Source organism: Ictalurus punctatus, chromosome 4 (genome assembly GCF_001660625.3).
Source record: "Ictalurus punctatus breed USDA103 chromosome 4, Coco_2.0, whole genome shotgun sequence".
Classification (NCBI taxonomy): Eukaryota; Metazoa; Chordata; class Actinopteri; order Siluriformes; family Ictaluridae; genus Ictalurus; species Ictalurus punctatus.
Genome location: NC_071284.1, coordinates 18518123 through 18541899, shown reverse-complemented (window position 1 = coordinate 18541899; position 23777 = coordinate 18518123). Strand labels below are relative to the sequence as shown.

The 23777-nt window shown below is 39.6% G+C and overlaps 1 protein-coding gene across 1 annotated transcript in view; it reads left to right on the top strand.

The window, feature by feature from the left end:
* reln (reelin) overlaps positions 1-23777 on the top strand; it is a 610589-nt gene that overhangs the window by 141525 nt on the left and 445287 nt on the right. The window contains exon 3 of the mRNA XM_053678020.1: positions 7938-8073. Coding sequence (XP_053533995.1) covers positions 7938-8073 — 136 coding nt within the window. The remainder of the gene's footprint in view (positions 1-7937; positions 8074-23777) is intronic.

Genomic DNA, 23777 nt, shown 5'->3' with positions numbered 1-23777 from the left:
GGTAATTATCAGTTTGTGTAACTAATCTACCAGAAAATACTAGACCTGGTGACTGAATGTGGTAGATGTTATAGAATTGTGGACATGTTATGCATGTGCAGCTCCCTATGTGTATGATTTATGTGTAATCCTTCTGTCAAGAAATGAACAGACTGAGGTTTGTGAAATGAACTATTTATTGGCTACGTTGTTGAGAAAAACACTTTGATGTGTAAAACTTTTCTACAGTCCTTCAAGGCTGTATGATGTTCTCTTTTACTGAAATAAAGGCCAAAACCGTCTGTGTTATTTGTTGTGGAGACTGAAGTGACAATATGTCTGAAGAAAATGAAAATATGTATTATATAGCCTACCTTCGAAACAGGGTACTTTAAGGGTGAAAAAACCTCATTAAAAGATGGTGTTTTAAAAGAATCGCGAATTTTGTTTAAACTATAAACAAGATTTCGGAAAATGGTTCACCAACGAGGATACTTACACAGAACTGTCACTAAATACACAAGCTTTTGTCTATGCTTTGACATCCCATGTCCCCGCTGGCTGACAGTCGAGTCGTGTACATTTATGACCTCTGGTGACCGTGTGTGTGTGTGAGTGTGAGAGAGAGAGAGAGAGAGAGAGAGAGAGAGAGAGAGAGAGAGACACACACACACACACACACACACACACACACACACACACACACACACACACACACACACGTGTTCTTTTGGGGGTTTTGCTGACTAGAATTCTTACAAATGTGTTTGTTATCGAATTAAGGGGAGTCGTGTGTTTCCGTGTTTAAATAATGGTTAAGACGTTGTAGTTAAAACACAGAAGAAACTCTGCAACTATCTGTTACAATGTCTGCTCTGAGAAATCCTAGTACCCTTAGAAGATTGCTGTGTATTCACCAACAAGAGGACCTGTTGAAATGAGAGAGGACCTGACTTTTGCTCCAAGAAAGAAAAAAAAAAACAAACAAGATGTTAGTTTGACAATTTATTCATGAAGATATTGTAAAGACGTTGTTGTTTAACCCTGAGCAGGGCGTCAACAACTCCAAAGATCGTGTCTTAAGTCCGAGGGGTTTATTCAGGAGGTAGAAAGCATTTAAAGATGGTGTTTTAAAAGAAACGAGTGTTTCATCCATAATGGTAAAAAAAGAAAAAATCGGTGGAGACACAATGAGTGCATTTCTGTTCCACAGTCTATAAGGATCCCCACCCCTCATGTAGTGTGAAAAATATATACACCCTCCGTGACTACGTTACTTAAGGTTTAAACATTTTTATTTTGTGATGGCAGCAAGACAAAATGGTTGTGCATTTGGTATCTGGTGATTTTAGAATTAGGCCCCAACTGTCAAATATGTTTTGTGTATGGCTTCGTCAGGCAAAGAGCACGATGGTATGGAAAGAGTATACAAGAGTAATTGGGGCGATCTAATGCTTAGGAGTTGTACAGTACTTCAACTCGGGAACGTGTACATGTGTATATATAATACAGATCAGATCACCAGTCTATCTTTACCCACTCCTGATCTGCAGTCAAAATTATTACTGTTTATTTCCTTGTATGGGTTTATGACAGTGAGCAGTCATATACACTACAAGCCAAAGTTATAGAAGCAGTCGAGTTATTTTTAAAGGTTCGGGGGAAAAATAACAGTTCAGGCATATTTCCGACAGAACAGAATATTACACAATTAGTGTAAACTAGTGTAAAAAAAAAAAAATCTCTGAATTATTTCAGTGAGAATATTTTCCATATTTAATGCATTATATTAGAAATGCTGGTACACTCTTTGTTGATCAGTTACCAACTCATACTTTATAATAATTTGTTTAGGAGCATCTCAATCTGGCAAATAACTTTTATTGCATTTAGGCATACAATTAAATTTAATAAACAAATTAGGAAGAAATGACTTGTACACTACTGCTGCGGATTTTAAGTCAAACCATTTTGTTCAAACTTCAGCATGAGCCATAGAGTAGCAGAAACGTATGACACCTTATGAATACCATGTGAAGGATTAAGTTGACTAGTCACTTACAGTTACAAAGACATTGATCCCCCCTTCTCCCATGTCAACGTACAAGAAAAGGCAAAAAATAATATAAGATATATAAGAATATATTTATAAAATATAACACATTATGAGGAAGAAACATAAAATATTATTTAACAAGGTCTGCCATTCAGCCCTCTTAAGTGTAAGAGCATTATCAGTATTGTACGGCAGTTGGGGACAGTAGTTAGCTTTCAGATGTCAGATATAAAACAACTTTTTGAGTCACGGTGCCAAACTACTGGTAGAATATTTTGATCCTTCTTTTTCAGCATGAAGGACTGGCATTTATTTAATAGACAGATGGCACAGCCACATACTCTGTTAGAGGATTTTATGAATTTCTTTAAGAAAGGTTCATTGTTTTTGTTCTTTTATCATAGCTTCAGTTTGTATACTTACGTTGGTTAGTGACTTAAACTATTTTATTAGGTGGTGACAGATTTCGTTAACAGGGAATGATAGGTGAAGATTAAGTTGGTATGCGTGCACAAAATAAAACTGTCTATATGTATATTTGTCTACTATGTATCTGTTTAAACACCACTGTAGTAGCAATATAAATAGTGAGAGATACCCATTAACGTATGTTATAAATTGATGTTATAAATCAATTTATAACATTTTTGACATGCGTTTTTCTGGATTTTCTTGTTATTCTGTCTCTCACTGTTCAAATAAATCTAAAATTATAGACTGATCATTTCTTTGTCAGTGGGTAAACGTACAAAATCAGCAGGGGATCAAATACTTTTTTCCCCTACTGTAGATATAGAGAGTAAGAATATGTATCTTTTTGACCTTTGACCTAGACCTGTCAAAAATAAGGTTACAATATATACAAACTATTTCTCTCTCTAATAAATCTGTAAAGGACCCACTTTTTTGTTTAAAAAAAAAGGGCACCATACTGGACATATACAAATATAAAATAAGATATGAAAATAAGATGTCAAAATTGAAGTTTGTTTCACTGAATTTCATCTTATTTGTATTTTGCTATATATGTAACACACTACAGTAAAGAAATAAAAAAGGTTCCATTTCAATGTGAAATTCAACAATTTTGTAAAATGTTACTTTGATAAAGTGTATGTTTTGATGTTCTTCTTAATGTTTATTACATTTGTACATTTGTTTGTTCAGCCTAATGTTTGCTAATAAAGTTTTCTAACACATCATGCAATGTTTACTAAATAAATTATTTGCAATACATAGTACATCACTAGTAACTCATGAACACAGTGCTGAGTTTCCAGTAGTTGTGACGGTTCCAGTATTGTTTACCAAATGATCTTTCATGTATTGAAAGTGAGATCTGTAAGATGGTTTACCACTTTACTATAGAGGGCACAAGCACTATTAATTAGTAATAAGGTTTTATTATTAACACATCATTAGTAATAAATAAATAAATAAATAAATAAATGATTTTTTTTCCACATGTATTTATGGCACCAACAAATAAAAAAAAAATCTAATGGGAGGTCTAAATGAAAGAGTTATTTAAATAAGAAAATAAAAGTAGAGGTTGAACAGTTTTGTGCAAGCCTATTTTACAATAATCAAGTATAGGCATCCTATTTCACCATTTGAAGGCTGCACATTACTCTATGTATAAGGCAGGAATAGGCTCAGCGGTTAGTCATCAGGACAAGAATGAATGTTTGTTTGGTTATTTTATTTACCTTTGAAACCCTGTCAATATATTTGTGGTCCAAACATTGAAATATAACTTCTTCCTAAAGTGAGGCAATGAGCATTATTTGAAATGTTTTGTTACAATGGCAATTGCTATTTGTTTACCTATAGGCTCATACATTAATTAATATTATCCAATATATTTTGTGAACAAATAATTACTTTTTATGTTCATTCATTAGTATTCATCCAAATTCCATTATTTATTTTAAATAAATGCTACATTAGTTAATATTTTCCTTGCTGTTATATAATTCACTCAATCAGTACACCCTGTAAATTGATGTTATATTAATTACAATTGGAATAAATCATTATTTATGTTCATTCCTTAGTAACAATGCATACTGCATTACTGGTTTCAAATAAGTACTAAGTTTGCCCAAATTTCTTGAATAGTTACTATATTATATATAATATATTAACCATTTGCTAAAGTATTGCCCACAATACCCACTCTCAAGTTGTTTCTTTATACAATCAAAATTGCAGTGCTACCATGCTTTACTATTATTGTCAAGGATTGTTCTCAGAACTGTATGTAACTATTTGTTACATATTTTTGTGTAACCGTCATTTAATGTCACCTTCATTGAATGAAGATGCAACTTAAATTTCATTTTGGAATGAAGTTCCAAGCATATTGATGACAAAATTTTGTACAAAATGTTAAATATCTTACTTTTGTAAATATTTTGACATTGTTTTGCTTTATTATATTTTGGTTTTATACAATGACCCATTTGTGTAGTAATAGGTTTTATATTTATAATGTGAACTAAGACTTCCCTTTAGTATTTTAACATCTAAAAAACACATTTCTGTGTCTATGTTTAATGTTGATAAACGGCTGTATACACTGTGTTGGACCAAAGTTTTGTTTGTATTATGAAAGTGGGATAAAATCATAAGAAAAGGCAATTAATTAGCTATTCACATAATTACCTATTCACAGTTATTTATAATTGATACAGGCCTAACAAACTAAGACTGTCTTGTCAAATGATTAATTTAATTTATATTATCTAATTAAGCAACGTGTGTGTGGGTGCCATTAATTTATGGGTGATACCGGTATTAGGTTTACCAATATGTAACCAATAAAGGGCTGCCACCCAAATAACAATATTGTCATATAATGGAAGCGAAGGTAGATGCAAAGTGGCAGAAACACAGGCATACAGTTCCAAAACATAAGGCAGGCTAAAAGTCACAAAACAGGGAAAAAGTCAGGTGATTAGCAAACAGAGTAAACCAGGCAGGACAAAAAGCAATAAATGTGGGACAGATTGGGTCAAACAGAGAAACATTAAGATTAATGTTAACACGGCTTGGTATAATCAGGTGCATGGAGACAAAACTGAGTGTATACTTTGCAAAGAATGAATGAAAGAAACCCTGTGTCCCAATTGGCATACTTATACTAATTACTAAAAGTATGTGCTCTTTTTGTGGAGAAATGTACATACTTTTGAGTAAAAGAATATGCAAATATTGGGACATACTCACACGTTGTGTAATGGAAGAGAACGTTGTTGCCCGAAAGAGAACACGGTCACCATAAATTTATCGTTCCCTTGATTTATTTTTCCACTCTCATTTACACCTCTCAAAAATGCATCCTTGAATTCAGTGAAGCAAACGGTCACAAAAGTCTTCCTCACTTATGCAAGGAGTTGTGGGAAATACTAGCTGAAAGTGTCCACTGATCCAAAATTTGCCTTTGGAATACTCATTTCAACATACTACAATTTGGGACTAATTCTCATCTTAGATACTATCTAATACAGATAATATGCCAATTGGGACACAGGGAAAGTCTCTTTTAAAAGGTGCTTGTGTGTGTGTGTGTGTGTGTGTGTGTTTTGGGGAGTGTAGTCTGAAGTGGTCATATTTGTAGGCCGTGGTGCTTGCTGGGAGATAGAGATTGTGGATTGCTGTGATGTGACAAATGTGTCCATTAAGATAAATTCTTTTGATCTATTCACACAGCCTCAATATATTAATGAATTTTATTATCTGATTTTGTTTGCTGATTCTTTTAATTTTGTATAGGATCATATTAAGTAAGTAAAGGCAGTTCCACAATCTCTGTGGACACGCTGCATAGGCATGCTTACCCTTAGCCTTCAACCGTGGTCATGGAACAGCCAGTCGTATCTGGTCTGAAGAATTTAGAGACCTCATAGCAAAGTAATGGCCTAATAACACAGTAAGAGATGCGGAAGCTTTAAAAACAAGTAGTAAAACATTACACTGGTTTTCATAATGGACAGGGAGCCAGTTTAAGCACACCAAAGCTTGGGTCATGTGGTCACTGTCTTTAATTTATTTATTCATTTTCATATAATTGATTTACATATGATTCATTTACATGTGATTCATATACGTGTGATTCATTTACGTGTGATTCATATTCAAGTGATTCATTTTCATGTGATTCATTTACGTATGATTCATTTACAAGTGATTCATTTACTAATTTGCTTCTCTTTAAATCCAGATTTAGACTGTCATATTACAAAGGTCTTTCCAGATTATTACTTGCTACACTGTATGAGATAACCCCAGTGAAATTGCCTGAATTCTATAATATTTGTTCACCATGTTGGGTTTAAATCCTCTAAAAACAGATTCGCAATTAAATAACATTACTCTGTTCCAATTCACATCCTTCATAGCATTGGCATGATCTGCTTATTCTCACAATCCACCAAACACACACACCCAAAGTCTCCATAAACAAACGAGACATCAGTGTATCCTACAAAAACCGAATGTTGTCCACAATGTGAAAACAACTCGGAGATTAAGCTGATCTAACCAACAAAATTACCAAGACAAAAAGTTCCAGTAAGAGAAAAAGCCCCTACCGACTTAAAGTCTGATAAACAGTCTGCGCACAATAACAAATATAATGTCCTTATCTTTTAAAGACTTGTAACAAATAATATAACAGTGTAGCACGTAAAGCCGAAGAGATAACACTAATAAAATGAAATAAACAGAAACTCTAACCCAGTCAGAGTATCAAAACAGAGAAGCACATACAGAAGTAAATTTTAAGAGGAGTGAGTCCACAAATTCTAGGCGAAGTAATGCAATGACAATATCTTCAATCAAAATCCGAATTCTGTAGAGCTGGAAGGCTGAGTGCAAAAAATAAAAATAAAAGAAGAGGGAAAAAGACTCCGCTGTGTAGGTGATGCAGTTCACACCAATATCAAGAGTTTAACGTAGTCTCCTGCTTCCTCTGCTGAAATAAAGTCCTTCTGTACACCGTTATATGTAATGCGAAGCCAAGCTGGGTGAAGTATTCATGTGGTCACTGTAAGAGGCCAGCAGAAGCTTTATTAATGCCAAAAAAACAGCAGATTACAGTAATCTAAACAAAACAAAACAAAAATTATGAATAATGTTTTATAAGCCCTGAAAAGAAAACAAATACTTGATTTTAGAAATGACTCGATAAATTAAAAAAACAACAACAACAACAACAACAAAAAAAATAAATAAAATATCAAGATAATGACATCTGATAATTTTTCATTTATTGAAGAAACTGACTGGCCATTATAGTCTTAACCTCACATATACAAGCACTGAGAGTCTGTAGTGATCACAGATGATTGTGAACATGTTTTTGAATAATGTTTCCCAATGAAAGCATGCATAATAGATAAGAACAGGCGCAATATACATAGATCCTTAAGTGACAACACTGGTAGTGACAGCAATAGATGAAAAAAAGTCTGACATGAGAATAGCCTATTAATGAGGTAGGACCTAAACCAGCTCAGTACATTTTCCCACAGGCCAACCATATGCTCAAGGCCTTAAGACAAGTGCTTGTCATCTAAGTGGGTGCTCATGACAGAGTGACTGAATAATCCCTTCTCCTACACTGTTACTCAGTGAAAATGCACACCCCTAAACCACTTTCATTGCTAACATGATAGCTCCATTTGTAAATAGTTAATCTGAGTAAATCTTTGAGTCCCTTGTGTTCTTTAAAAAATTCGTATTAATGTAGAAGTTATTGCCAAGTCCGTTGTCTCCCTAATTATGTTAAATTAAGCTTATTGAGGGCTTACTGCTTTTTGTTTTATGAACTGCTAATCTTTTATTTCTCACTGTTTTTCTTTCATGTTTATGGTGATTCTTTTGCTCTCTTTTTCAGGAGTGATATCAGAGCAACCGTTTGGGACTCAATTTGTGTGCAGTGTGGTGGCATCTCATGTCAGTCCCCTGCCTACTACCAGTCTCAGCTTTGTGTGGATCGCCCCACCACCTGGCACAGGCTGTATAAAATTCTTGTAAGTATGTGTGTGTGTGTGTGTGTGTGTGTGTGTGTGTGCACTTGGGGAGGTGGGAGGAGGGGGTGGTGTTGGCTGGTGTGGGCTTCTGGCAGGGGCCTGGGGTAAAAGGTAGGTAGTAGAGAGGGGAAAGAGATTTCATGGAAATTCAGATGCAGAGAAACAAGTTTGGCTTGAAAATGTTTATAATGTAAACATATTAAAGAGCTCTCCCGACCTGCCTGATCCATACTGATGCCCTAATTCTGGTTGGAGTTTTCATCAATTGGAAGATACATGCTGCTCCTGAGGATGGCCCCATGTGGTGCAGCCTAAAGATCCCTTGGATTGCTGAGGATGGTGCCACTCGGGGGGATGGCTTTGGACCTCAACTCATGTGAACAGTTATGCTATGATGGCTATGAACATGTATGCTATTATAGCCCCAGCACTGCAATTGCCACAAACAGTTTTGCGCTCAAGTCTCCTTCAGTGAACAATGGAGAGGTTCAACAAAACAGACTTCATATAAATCTGTAATGAATTTTCCTGGTTACACAACTGCACTATTTCAACAAGTAGTATTAGAGCATTTATAGAAGGGAATTATTTATAATTATACTATTCGTTGTCACCCAGATGAGAATGGGTTCCCTTCTGAGTCTGGTTCCTCTCAAGGTTTCTTCCTCATATCGCCTCAGGGAGATTTTCGTTGCCAACGTCGCCTCTGGCTTGCTCATTAGGGACAAATTTGAAAATGTAAAATGTATACTCCTAATTCATATATTTCTGTAAAGCTGCTTTGGTACAATGTCCATTGTTAAAAGCACTATACAAATAATAAATACAACTGAATTGAATTAAAGAGAGAATATTAACATAAAAATATAAGGAGAACTTTAAATATAAAAAAAATTAACTGAACAAAATGTTCTATTAGAGATAAGTCTTGTAAGTTGCAAAGACTGAGCTCATGGCTAGAGATAGAATGTTATAATTTGGTCAGTTTAGAATTTTGCAGCCTTTAGCATTTTGGCAGTGGTATGCAGAAGAACAGTGATTGGTCAGGCATATTATAGTTTGTTAAAGTTTTAGCTTTTCTGATGGGCAACTGCATTTTTTTTACAAGTACACAGAGAAAGATTTAGTGGTCTTACATGAGCTTATTCAGAGTTAAGCATGGTTACTTTAGAGATAATGTTGAAGTTGTGCACATTGGTATTACACACACTGTCCATATGTTGTATAGTTATCCACTATTTGTATGCACAGGGAATGGTTAGATCAAAACAGAGGTATGTCGCAGTTAAGAGCTGTTCTTATGACACGCCCTCTGCTCACAATTAACCCAACAAATTTCCTGGCCCCACTATACTTTTTTCCTCCCAAAATATAATCCATGGGAATTTTGTGAAGCTCATGCCCAAAACACCAATACAAAAAAACAAGGAAAAAAAATATACAAGAGAGTATAAACCTGATAAAACAATAAAAAAGAAACGGTACATATTTTCCTTGGCTACATCCTCCTCCATGACCTTAACAAAATTCCTGCTGTTGGGGATGAGCCATACCCTGGAGACCACCCAAGGACCAACTACCTATACAGTGAAAACAACAAACACATTTCCCATTGACAGAGAAAGTGACACTGGTAGGTTGATCAGGCCTACCAAGGGTACTCGCAAGGAGGGTGCCCTAAACACAACTCTCACCTCTAAATCATAGCTGCAGTTTTTACATAAACCTATACATACACACTTTAAACCTGACATGACACAATACTCCTACTTATAACAATAGGGACTTAACAACTTCACTAACAGGTCTGAGAGTTGTTATTGACTGAGCCATGTTCTCTATTAAGCAATTAATGGGCTTTACTGCTCTTCCCACCCGTGTTCTGACCTTAGTCTCAAACTGACTTTTTGCCAGTGACCAGGCAATGGTTTGGCAACATCAACTGGTGAAACACTACAACTGTTAGGAGTGACCTCTGGTACCAAGTTTCCAGAACCACAGTTTACTCCTTCATGTACTGAACCTTTTACACTACCACTCACTCCCATAGAAACACACTTGGAGATCGGTGGCTCTCATTCCAATTACCATGACTGGACCATGTCCAGTGAACCAATGCTGCTAGGCTTGCAAGAACGACTTGGCGAGGAAAATTCTGAAGCAACAGTTCCCGCCACCCAACTAGCAACTCTTTCAGATGCATTGAATTCAGTATCTAGAGTTATTGCATAGACTAAGATCATCATTCACTCCCTAGAGTAGACTGACCAGCGACTACAACTGAGAGTTCCAACTCCTCTATTTCTAACAGCAGAAAATTGACTGGCAAAAGTGCCTGTGAACCGTCTTCTCCTGACCGGTACTAGTGTTCCACATGGTAAATATGGCACTGCGGATTCAATGTAATCACTTTGTAGGGCATAGAGTCCCACCTATCCACTAATTTCCTGTAACCTCTCACCCATATTAGCCAACAAAACTTGATTGCCCACTTTGATATTTCAGCCTTTGACCCTTTTGTTGTACAGCTCTGCCTGGTGCTGTTGACTGGCACAAACATTCCCCTGGACGATAGTTAGAGTTTCTTTCAGATCATCCCTCAATTTCTTTACATACATACCGTAGTCAGCAATGTCAGCATCCCTCTCTATGCTGATGAAAATGACACCTACTGGTAACCTAGGGTCCCTGCAGAACATCAGGTAGAATGGGGTGTAAACAGTAGACTCATGTGCAGTGCAGTTGTATGCAAAAGCTAGTGTTTTAAGCATTTGTAGACACTTCTCTTTAGACCTGGGTGGTAACGCTTTTATCATGCTACCTATTAATGCATTCAGCTTGGCTATCCTCGATTTCTTTACCCCAACAACATGCAATAGCTCTCGAATTAGCTGAATCTCGAAATTTGCACTTTGGTCTGAGTGAATTCTCTCTGGGAAACCATACATAGAGAAATGCCTATCCCATAGCTGTCATGCTCTCTGCTTCGCACACTGATAGCAGCACAGATACACATGAGCAGTCTTAGAAAAATGGCTGGCCACAACCAATAGCAGACCAGAAGTCGAACCAGAAAAGATAGAATGAGAAACTGTGGCCTTTTCTTTCCCACCAGGGTACCCCTACTTATGGAGTGCAGCACTTCGTCAAGTACATTTAGCTTTTCCCAGTGCTTCAAGACTTTCAGCACGTTATGGGCCTCCCTGACACTCTCACGCCTCTTACCTCTGCTGATGTAGGACAAGACTCTGGACAGACAAGGATCTTCCTCTTGCTTTTCCCAGAGGTCTTCTAATGAAAAGACTGGCAATGTGCATTGACCAGGGGGTAACAGCTGTTGGATGTCCTGGGAAATACATGAGATTGCCCTTCCCTCCATTCCTGTCTCCCAGGCCCTGTGACCCTCCAACACAGCGGACAACTCAGCACTAGTAAGCGGACACTGGTCTGTGGCTACACCCAAAGAGGACTGAATATTCTGGAGGTTGGCACTAATCCTGAATGAATACTGGGCCGTTTCTCTGTCAAACTGCTCTGCCTCCCTGAGTAGCATGACATAAGTCTCACTCAACAACCTCTGACTGATGCGGCCATGTATGAAAGATTTTCTGCTTAAAGCATTGACCACCACGATTGAAGTCCTGGTGCACCAGTGTGACAGAATCCATCAAAACAGCCTTCAGCTGCTGAAAAGTTTTGGTGTGCTCTTCCTTCCAGTCACCGGGGTTCAACTTCCTAAAAGCAGTAACTCCCCTACCTGGAACCTTCCTAACCCTCACTGCAGTGACCAGGACAAACAAAGGTTTGGCAATATTGGAACGTTTTTGGATGAACTGCTGGTCATATTGCACCATTCCCAGGAAGGACTTAATCTTCCTCTGAGAAGGGATTACTCCATCCTCCATCATGAGGTCTGACTAGCTTACCGCCCCAATAGCACTAACTTTATCCGGATCTGTTGACACACCAGTGCTGTCGATGACACAGCCAAGAAACCACACACTCCTCCTGAGGAAATGACATTTCTTAGGCACCAAACTCAATCCATGCTCCTGAAGCCTACCAAACACCATACCAAGTCTCCTTTTAGCTCCCACCTCATTCAGCGCATACACAAGCTGATCGTCCAAATAGCAGAGTCAAGAAGTCATGAAAAAATGTTAGTCATCAGACATATAAAACTACCTGGACTGTAGCAAAAACCCTGCCATAAGTGGCTGAACTCGTAGAGACCCATCAGAGTCGTGATTGTCGTGAATCTCTTGTCTTCCTCTGCCATAGCAATGTTATCAAATCCGGAGGTTAAATCCATCATGCTGAAGATAGCGTTCCCACCCAGAGCTGCCAAATAGTCTGCCTTATGTGGTAACGGGTGAGCATCCTTAGTCATCTAAGCATTCAACCAATGGTAATCGACACAAACCCTGACGTCCCCGCTTTTATTCCACACTAGAACTAATGGAGAAGCCCACTCACAACAAGACTTTCTAATGATTTCCTGCTCTTCTATTTCTGAGAGCATGTTCCTTATTCTGTGATACTGGGCTTGGGATCACTTGAGTTGGCTCAGAACATGCTTGCTGACATTAGTATTGACAATTAGCTGATCTTTCTGCCCTAGCACTATCAAGGTAGACAGAATTCCCATACACATGCATCTTTAACAAGTACATCTATTTGGGCCTTACCTGGACACCTCAGCCAACAAGCAAGATATCAGGCTGGGAAAGATCCAAAACAAGAATGTCTGAGTTATGCATGTAACCCTGTTCCCTGAGAAGGGAACGAGACATTGCAAGAGCTTCATATTGTGCAAAGCGCTCTCGCGCGTAACCAATATCTGGAGTCTGTGTAAAATCATGCCGATTTATAGGCCTGCCATGGTCAGGTGACGTGGCATATTGCACGTCAAATGACTATTAAAAGGCGCCTGTAAACCATGTCATAAGCTTCTCTTTGTCTGAAGTGCGGATGCAATTTACAGGCATACCTTAGTATTACAAAGCTACACAACATCTTGTTCCATTCTCAGGAAACAGGGTTCCATGCACAAGCCAGATGTTCCCTTTGAAAGGGAACTCAATGTTTCATGTGCTTCATACTGTGGGAATGAGTATACCCACACAGTCATACTGAGGGTACAGCCTGTCACAGAGGCTCCATCAATAGGGGTGTGGCTGGCCGAAATGGTGGCCATATAGACCCTAATTGTACAAGGAGACAACCTTGAGAAATGTTCCTGTAAGAACTTCATGGCTGTAGCCATTTCTTTTTTTATTTCAATCATATAACACGGTCTCAACAACCTCGGTTGAGAGGCCGGAATCTATGAGCTAGTGTCCCTGAGGGGCCAGTCTCACAGTTTCCATAGTTCAGGCCCAGGGTGATAAATCCACCCTCTGATTTGAGACAATAGATCTCTGTGATAGGAATAGGAATAATAAGAAGGGAGTCCTGTTCTAATAATAAGAAGGGAGTCCTGTTCACCAGAGAAATTATCTCCAAGAACCAAATTAAGGCTGGCTAAACTGGTGCTACTAGCAGCAGATGTAGCACGATCTTGGAAAACTCTTGATAGAGCCTGTGGGAGCAGAGTGATCGGGGGAAATGCACTGAGACATGACCTCGGCCACGTGCGTACCATGGCTTCAAGCCCTGACCTTTTTTTTTTGGTGCGGGAGGAGTGAGGGCGAACCACAGTGGGCAGTGTGTTGTCTCCTTGAATGCAAACACAGCCACTTCTGCTTGGCCTAACCTCCCCCATATGAACTCACCCACTTTGGAATGGAGCCTGCAATCCCCGGGCCTCAGCCCCTGCCTCAAAAGGATGTCTGTCCCTGCATTCTGGTTGCCTGGAATATACATTCCACTCACTGACAACTTCTGCTCTGCCAGAGAAGAATTAGTTGATCCTGCCTGAACAGGGGGTGCAAACATAATCCTCCCTGGTGGTTGATATGAGACCACCGCTGTATTGTCTAACACATGGTGACCTCTCAGTTGATGAGACGAATTTCAGTTCTAAGAGTATGACCCCCAATTCTAGGTGATTTATATGCCACACTAGATGAGAGCCACTCCAGACACTGTGAGGGAGGCGTCTGACATTATCATCTTGCAATAAGAGATGCCCCTTGACTGTGACTCGAGGCTAAAAACCTCCAAGTTCTCAGAGTACATAGGCATTGCCACATGACACTGATTACTCTCAGTGGTGTTATACTCAGATGAAACCCCTGACTTTCAGCCACCACTGAATGGTCTCATGTGCAGTGGGCCCAATGGTGTTTGCTGCTGCCATAAGCCCAAACAGTCTTGTAGAGACTGGAGGGGATGTCCAGACTGAACTTTAACTTGCTCAATTTTGATAGGATTGACCTACACATGTTGGGTATAGACACGCCCTCATCATATTCAAATCCCTTATAACCTCTAGAGAAGTAACTCTAAACTGGATTAGCAACATTCCCTGAGGTTCAACCTGAGCCCTAAGCTCCTCATATGCACGAGAACATCTCCATGTTGAATCACCAACTTCATGGACCGTGCTAGAATTACAAGTCATCCAGGTAATTTAGCACAGAGATGCCCTGGAGTCGCAAAGGAGACAGAACGGCATCTATGCACTTCGTGAAGGTGTGAGGGGATAAAGCTAGAGAAAGGAAGAACCAATATTGATATGCATTGCCTCCAAACTCAAACCTCAGGAGCTTCCTGTGACTGGGCAATGGAATATGTGTCTTTTTAGATCTATTGTCACAAACCAATCTTCAAACGGAGTCTGTAGAATAATAAGTTTGAGCATCAACATCCTGAACATGTATGTCCGAAGAGTATGGTTCAGGTGACTGAGAAGTGTGAGAGCTGAAAGCGGAGCTTCTTCATTGTGCCTTTTTAAAAATGTATTTATTTATTTATTTAAGCAGCTGCAGCATGCTCCATTCCCATAAAAATCATGTACTGGCTCCCCCCTTTGGCTCCTCAGAGTCAGAGAGGGTAGGTTGACTGTCCATATCGAAAGGAGAAGTCGCTTCGCTTTGGCTGAGAAGTGAGAGAGCTCATACACTTCACACAAAAAATGTGTCCATCCCACTCCATAATATACTGTAACAAGAGCAGAGAGTAACACACACTTTCTGAACTCTCTAAATCTTATTCTGTTTTCACAGGATAGCGACAAAAGAGAAAAAGAAATCTATATATGAAATGGTCTCCTGACCACGGCAGGCCTATAAATAGGCACTAATTTTCAACCCCAATTCCAAAAAAACTTGGGACAGTATGGTAAATGCTAATAAAAATAAAGAGGAATGATTTATACTTTGACTTGTATTGAAAGAAAAAAAAAAACATATAAAGATAAGATATTTGATGTTTTACCTAATCAACTGCATAGTTTAAGATAAATGTTTATTTTAAAATTGATGTATGCAGCATGTTCCAAAAATGTTGGGACAGGGCCAATTTAGGACTAAAAGTGATGTGACAAGTTGTAATAAGGAGTTGATGTGAAACAGGTGAGGCAATCGTCTAATCATACTATATGATAAGTCTCCAAAAAGGCCTAGTCCTTCAAGAGCAAGGATGCGTCAAGGTTCGCCAATGCTTTGCAGTGATGCTCGATGCATCGGTGAATAATCCAACATTTTGAGAACAACATTCTCCAAAGAGAAATTGGTAGGATTTGGGGCATTTCACCTTCTACAGTGCACAATATGCTTAAAAGATTCAAAGAATCCAGTCAAATCTTGATGTATAAAGGGCAAGGCCGAAAGCCACTTCTGAATGCAGTGATCTCCGATCCCTCAGACGTCACTGTCTTAAAAACTGTCATGAGTCTGTAATGCATATCATGACATGGGCTCAGGAACACTTTGGAAACCTTTGTTAGTCAACATCATTTGCTGCTGCATACACAGGTGCAACTTAAGGCTTTACTATGCAAAGCAGAAGCCATACATCAACACTGTCCAGAAGCACCACCAACTTCCAGCTCCGTCTCATCTGAGATGTAGCACAGTGGAAAGTTTTCTTGTCCAACGAGTCAACATTTCAAATAGTTTTTGGACAAAACAGCTGTTATGTTCTCCGGTAGCAGAATAGTTTGTTCTCCAAACTACACATACACAAAATGGGGCAGTCATTCAAGGAGGTTGTCTCCCCCTATGAGCTATCCACAACAATGACAAATATTGATATTCATGTACAGTGGGGGAAATAAGTTTTGAACGTGTCTGCATTTTTTTTTTTTCAGTAAATGTTTCCAACGATGCTATTCACATGAAATTCTTACCAGACATCACTGTTAACTCAAGAAGTCCACACTTATACAGAAATCCAAACGTTAAAGTCCATAAATGAAGTTATGTGTGATAAAGTGGAATGACACAGGAAAAAAAAGATTTAAGCGTTCTATCAATTTTTCCATTTCATCAATTTGTCTAGTAAGAGCAGAGAATCTTGGTTCTTTAGTACAATCTTGTGCTATTTTCCTATATCTCTGATTTAATTTCCTAATGCCTTCAGTTCTCCTGTATTTACCATGCTCTTTTAACATTTCAGCTTCAGCTCTCATTTGAGTCAAAACACTCAGTATGATATCACATTCTTTCATTAAATGATCATTTTTCAATATCAGCTTTTCAGTTCTCTTTACATCCAGCATGTCGAGCTGTAAATCTCTCAGGTCTCGCTGGAGGTGCATAATGTCAGGAACAGCTTCCTTAGCGGCCCCCAAACCAGAAGACTTTCCAGGCCGTCTTGCTCCCTGTTGCTGGGTGCATTGCTGGGTACCCGGGGACTGGCTTGTCCCCTTTCTTCTTCTTGGCCCTCTTTTTCCTCCTGACACGATTGTGTTTCCCCGGGCTGTCAAGGTTGAGGTTCTTTACATAGTTTTAATCAAAACAGTTTTAATCATTTCCACATAACATCACATAACATAATACATCAGCTTGTATTTTACATTAAGCTGGAAATAACGACAGTGCTGAGGCTACATATTTCTGAGATTTACATCTCCTACAACACTATGAACCTGGAGAGAAGCATTGATTGCTTGTATCTTTCCAGAGTATTTTACACATAGCTGTGTACCTGTCTAATGTTGATAGTTCAGATGAACTAACTGTACTCTAGGACCCAGGATTAGTGTAACCCCTTCCTGGCACTGGAAGTGTAATATTAGATGAGGTTACTACTTTAAAAGATTTTACTTAACAGGATCCTGAGTAATTAACAATTGATGGTGAATTGGCTTAACCTCTCTTTACCGGTAGAAGATATCACAGGCATAAGTAACTATAAAGGAATAATCAAGAAATAAGAGTGCGGTGCCTCCACTGAGGAATTATTCACTCACACAGTATGAGCTATAGTGGTATTTCCCCAGAAACAAATGTCAAGTATGTCAAATATCTACAAACCTTATTAAGTGAAAAAGTTCAAAACAGCCAAGTAATATGTATAACAAAAATACATTTATTTTCCTATATTCTATTTTTTTTCCTGTGCTATATTCAAATCTTTCCTCTTTTTATGTTTTCTTAAGATAATACCTTATGCTTTAGTCTCAAAAACTCAAACAGTATGAATCTATAGTAGACAAATTTAGACAAGTAGACTCAAATACTCATTCTTCCTCTCACAAGAACATAGAGTTAGCCAATGCCTCAGCTGGTTTTAGCTTAACAAACATTAAACAGGTTACAGGTTAACGTAACTTCTAAATTTGACACAATTAAGAGTATAGTTTAAGATTTAACCAGTGTTCAAATCTTTACCAAGCTCTTGGGTTTCTGTTTATTTTAGTGTTGGTGCACATACAAAAAAATCTCCTTGGCTCCTTTAATGAACTGCTACTCAAAACTCTCCATTACTCACGCATCTCGAAGAGGAAAATTAGCTGAGTTAGCGGCAATGAGCTGGGTGAATGCAACAGCTGTAAGCAAGGTTCAACAGGTAATCGTCTATTCAGCAATGCAGGTCTGGTGGTGGAGTCCCTCCTTACACGGCCGTAGTTACAGTTGCTAACTAACACAGTCCTTCAAGGTCCTTGTTGCTCCAGTTCCATGGTGAAAACTGCGGCTGGAATTTACAGCTGCCCGTCTCTCACTACGCTGCTAGCTTAAACGTCCACGGGTTACAGTTTATACTTAGCACTTTCTCAAAGCTAGTGAGAACAACCAACGCAGATAACCTAGCTGCACTTCACTTAAAACTACGGGTCACAAAGTCACCAAACTGCGAGTTGCACGCGACTCTTAGCTGCAAATTGATATTTGTTCCACTACTATAACAGTACTACAAACATCATCACCTTGGCGTTAAACTCAGTTTCTTTTCCCACTCTGCTCCTGCGTGTCATTCCCTCCATGTGCTCATCACATGTCCTCCAAACTCCTTCCTCTCTTTTTTCCAGTCCCCAACAAAGGTGATCTCTGATTGGCTAAGAGTGTAACTACACAGAAAACACATTGGCTTAGACTATGCCTCTGAAAACAAATTACAATTCACCCCAAAACAAAGGATTATGTGAAATGTAGTTTTAAATGAATTTACCCAGATATGTAATAAGCATTTTATTTATTTAGCTGTATTTTGGAAGGTACCTACATTCTCCCCCCACCAAACTACAGCGTGCCCCCATGCTGGCTACACTAATTAGGACTAGTTAACTAATAACTATGTACCATAAATGAGCCTTCACAATGTGTATACAGGTATTATAGTAGGAGAAAGGAATGATTTCTTAGTCACTCATGACTTGCATTGAGCAAAAGAGTTACACAACCATGCATGATTGTAGTGTTCAAGAAAGTGCATTATGGATGAGTGAACTGCGTGAACACTATTATGCTTTACCCCTACAGGCTCTGCACTAGGCTCACCTAGCCTTGAATAAGTCAAACCTTCTGCAGGTTTTCTTTGTCTCTCTGATCTCCTTATGTCTGGTTCTGGATTCTCTATGTCTGATTTGTCTGTTGTCTGAACAGAACGTTCCTGTTCTACCTCCCTACTCTCACCTATCACAACAGGTACATCTTCAGAAGGTAGTAAGCTCACAACAACTTCTGGCATGTGTATACCTGAGTAAGGAGTGTTAGACTCTGTAAGCCTTACATCATCTCCTGGCTTAACACAGATTTCCTCTGACTTGTCGGTTATCAGGTCTTCAAGGTAATGGCCATACTCTGACTCTGAGTGTGAAAAGTACTGCTCTCCCAAGGGCACATCAACTGGGGAATCATTTTGTTCAACATTGGGAGTTTGCTTCCTCTCCTTTGCTGTTCTGCGCCTGAGGGCTCTTGGAGAGGGAGTAGGTTTGAGGTGAACCTTAGGGCTTAATCTAACTTCTTGTCCTAAGGGCAAAAGATGATTGCGGTGCATGACTTTGATGGGTCCTGAACCACTTACAGGCATAAGATGATAGACTGGAAAATCAGACATTTGACTCTCAACCATGTAAGGGCTTGTACTCCAGCGATCTGCAAGCTTTTGCTTTCCTTTCAGGCTAAGGTTTCGAATAAAGACTCTATCTCCAGGATTCAAGTAATGATAATGCACTTTCTGGTCGTATCTCTCTTTGTTACCTTGGTTCAACTTGGCTGAAGCAGCCTGGGCCAACTGATAAGCTGCTTGTATTTCTTTTTTCATGTTAGACACATATTTCATGTATGAAGCTGCCAAAGATCCATCAGCTGACACACCAAAACAAACGTCCATGAAAAGTCGGGCTTCTCTACAAAACATTAAAAGGTAGGGTGAAAACCAGTGGCTTCATTGGATGTACAATTGTATGCATGCCCAAGATGAGCAATCTGCTGACTCCATCTGGACTTTTGACTAGGCTTAAGAGTTCCTAACATGTTCAAAAGAGTTCTATTGAACCTTTCAGGTTGAGGGTCACCTTGTGGGTGGTATGGTGATGTTCTTGATTTCCTCACATCCAAAATGGTCAACATCTCTTTCACCAATTGACTCTCAAAGTCTCTGCCCTGGTCAGAATGGATGCAATTGGGAAGGCCGTAGTGAATAAGCTACTTCTCCCACAATGTTCGGGCAACTGTTATGGCTCTTTGATCTCTGGTTGGGAAGGCTTGGGCATAACGGGTAAAATGGTCAGTTATTACCAACACATTATACACATTATGGGAATCCGGTTCGATGGTAAGGAAATCTGTGCACACACGATCAATGGACCCCGAGCTTGTAATATATGACAGAAGCGCAGTGTTCACACGTCTTGCAGTATGCCTCCACGTCTAGCTTCATGCAGGGCCAGAAAAATCTGTCAGAGACAAGTGCATGTGTCTTGTCAAAGCCTAGATGTCCATTATTATCATGCAATAACTTCAGAACGATTCTATTCTTCTCTTTTTTTCATGAAAGAGAAGTCTTTCATGAAACGGCAATAGTAGCCACAAAATCCAAGACAGGATCTGAGCTCAGTCACCGTCTGGGGTCTCAGCCAAGAGATGACAGCCTCTATCTTGGACGGGTCAGTTGCTATATCATCCTGTGACACTACATGTCCAACATAGTTGACAGAATTCTTTCCAAATTGGCACTTGTGGAGTGATACTTTCAAACCTTCTTCTTTGAGCCGATCGAGCACTTTGAGCAGCTGCTCCTCATGTTCTTTGAGTGTGTGTCCAAACACAATAATGTCATCCAGATACACTAGCACCTCCAGAAAATTCATGTCACCAACTGTGCGCCGAATGACTCTTTGAAAAGTAGCCAGTGCTCCTGAAATCCCTTGGGGCATGCGATCGAATTGGTAGAAGCCCAATGGACAAATAAAAGCCGTCAGCCTCACTCATGGGCATTTGATAGTACCCACTCGGTGGGTTGAGAACACTGAACCATTTACTCCCAGACAAACAATGGAGAGTGTCTTCAATCCTTTGGATGGTGTACTGATCTGGTACTGTTCGGAGGTTAAGAGTTCTGTAGTCCACGCACATTCGCACTTTGCCAGACTTCTTGTGTACAATTACAATGGGTGATGCATAGAGACTACGTGACTCGGAGATAATGCCCTTGACTTTACTTCCTGTAGGTGTTGGCGTGGATCATTGAAATCAGCAAGTGGTAAACGCTGTGATTTCTCTTGAAAGGGTCTTGCATCCTTCAGTCTGATCTCATGACTGGTGCTTTTGGAACAACCTACATGCCATTCGTGACAAGAAAATGCCTCTTTCCGTTTCATCATTTTCTCACAGAGATGCCATCTTGCTGCTTCTGGCATAGGAGAGGCTCCAAAGTCAAAGGATGCTGGATCCAGTTCACTTGCAACATCCTCAGCACACTGAGCCATAGGTAGAGGAACTGGGATAACTGGGAAAATGTGGGCTAGTGGGATTCCAACGTTTCACAGAGTTGAGAGGTTCTTGACCGTCACAGTAATGCGCTTACTGGAAACCACTGTTGCAGGATGAACCTCAGGCCTCATTCACAACTCAGGTGAAAAGGTGTCTGTAGGCTGATCTACCAGTGCTAGTTGGTCTGTGAAATCACCAGGAAATTTGGGGATGCCAGTAATAATATTAATAATAAACTTGATTTTATAAAGCACCTTTAAAAGCGGCTTCTCAAAGCGCTGTACACAAAATAAGCAGTACACAGGAAAATAAAACATAAAAAGTTAATAAGAACAACAACAACAACAACAACGTTAATAATTCCATCCATCCATCTTCTACCGCTTACTCCTCCTCCAGGGTCGCGGGGGAACCTGGAGCCTATCCCAGGGAGCATCAGGCACAAGGCGGGGTACACCCTGGACAGGGTGCCAGTCCATCACAGGGCACACTCACATACACACTCACACACCTATTCATACACTACAGACACTTTAGACACTCCAATCAGCCTACCATGCATGTCTTTGGACTGGGGGAGGAAACCGGAGTACCCGGAAGAAACCCCCGCAGCACGGGGAGAACATGCAAACTCCGCACACACATGGCCCCAGCGGGAGCATAGACATAGAGCAGAGACAGAGCATAGACAGAAAAAGCCCTGTCACCCATAGATTTTAGGCGGGTTTGTGGAACAGTTAACAAATTGCACTGTGAGGAGCGTAGTCTGTGATTTGGGGTGTAAGGGATTAATAAACCAGATAAGTAATACAGAGCCAAGCCATGTAGTGTCCTTGTATGTCAACATCATGATCTTAAAATCAACACGGAACCTGATCGGGAGCCAGTGTAAGGACTCCAAAACAGGAGTAATATGTTCACATTTCCTGGTCCCCTTCAGGATCCTGGCGGCAGAGTTTTTAACATATTGCAATTTGTTAAGTGTGGATTTAGAAACAGTAATCCAGCCGAGTGACAACAAATGAGTTAATCAGCTTTTCAGCCACAGAGAAGTTTAGCATTGGGCGCAGTCTAGCTATATTTCTGAGGTGAAAAAAAGATGCCTTCACAGTGCTCTGAACAAAAAAATCAAATGCAAGGCTGGTATCGAAATTTACTCCAAGGTTCCTCATTTTACTTTGGGTCTCTAGAACAGAGCCATCAACAAACAGAGACAGTGGAGCATCTTTGCGAATTTGATGAAGGCTGCCTATAAGCATAACTTCGGTTTTCCCACTGTTCAGGCACAGAAAGTTATTGTTCATACATGTTTTTATCTCAGAAATACATTCAGAAAGAAAACAAACATCAAGGTTTTCAACAGATTTTGAGTGAATGTAGATTTGGGTATCGTCAGCATAAAAGTGATAATGGAGGCCAAGCGATCGCAGCAAATGCCCAAGTGGAGATAGATAAATATTGAAGAGTAGAGGGCCTAAAACTGAACCCTGAGGAACACCAGTGAGCACAGAGCTAGTGTCAGACCTGTAGCCACCCATAGAAATAAACTAGGAACGGTCAGTAAAATAGGATTTAAACCAGTTTAAAACTGTCATTGGTGACTTTAAACACCAGTGACTTTAAACACCTCTCCTGGCTGCAAAATGATTGCCTTGCTCTGGGTAAACCATACAGTCCCATGCTTATTCACATCTTGTGGAGTGTCAGACTGAGTGATTGTCTCATAAGCTTCTTTGAGGGCTGGATATATTGTCAGAGTACTCATGATCTTTTCTCCTGCTTGCTCCTTACAGTACTGAAACATCTTTTTCACCAACTTGGTGTTCGTCCCCATTAGTATGGCGAAATCTTTATCTTTCTCATGGTCAGGGCATAATAAAGCCAAAGTGTCAATTGTCTGTGCTATTCCAATGACAGCGGGTGAGAACTCAAGTTTTTTGGACAGGTAACCATCGTATGGGTATTGCTCAGTGCTTAAACCCCATAGTTCCTGTTCATTGAGTGGATGGATAGGTATATGTTTGAGGTAGGTGTCATAGAAGCTGTGGTAGAAAATGGTTACAATTGAGCCAATGTCAAGGATAGCTTTAGCATAGATGCCTTTTATCTGGACAGGTGTGATGGAGCAGGGTCCGACTAATCCCTCAGGTAACAGTTATGTGCCTGCCATCACAGGAGGTGACTTTTGGGTGGAACTTATTTCAAACGAAGCCACACATCATTCCTTAACCTGGCTCCTTGAAAGTTTCCCTGGTGCCAGTTTACTTTGATCAATTTCTGATGAACTTTTCTTAGATCATAAGGCTCTTTACACTCTCTTTTTTATGTCCATCCTGCCCACAACTGTAGCAGAAAACATCTGGCTGCAGTGGTCTGAATGGT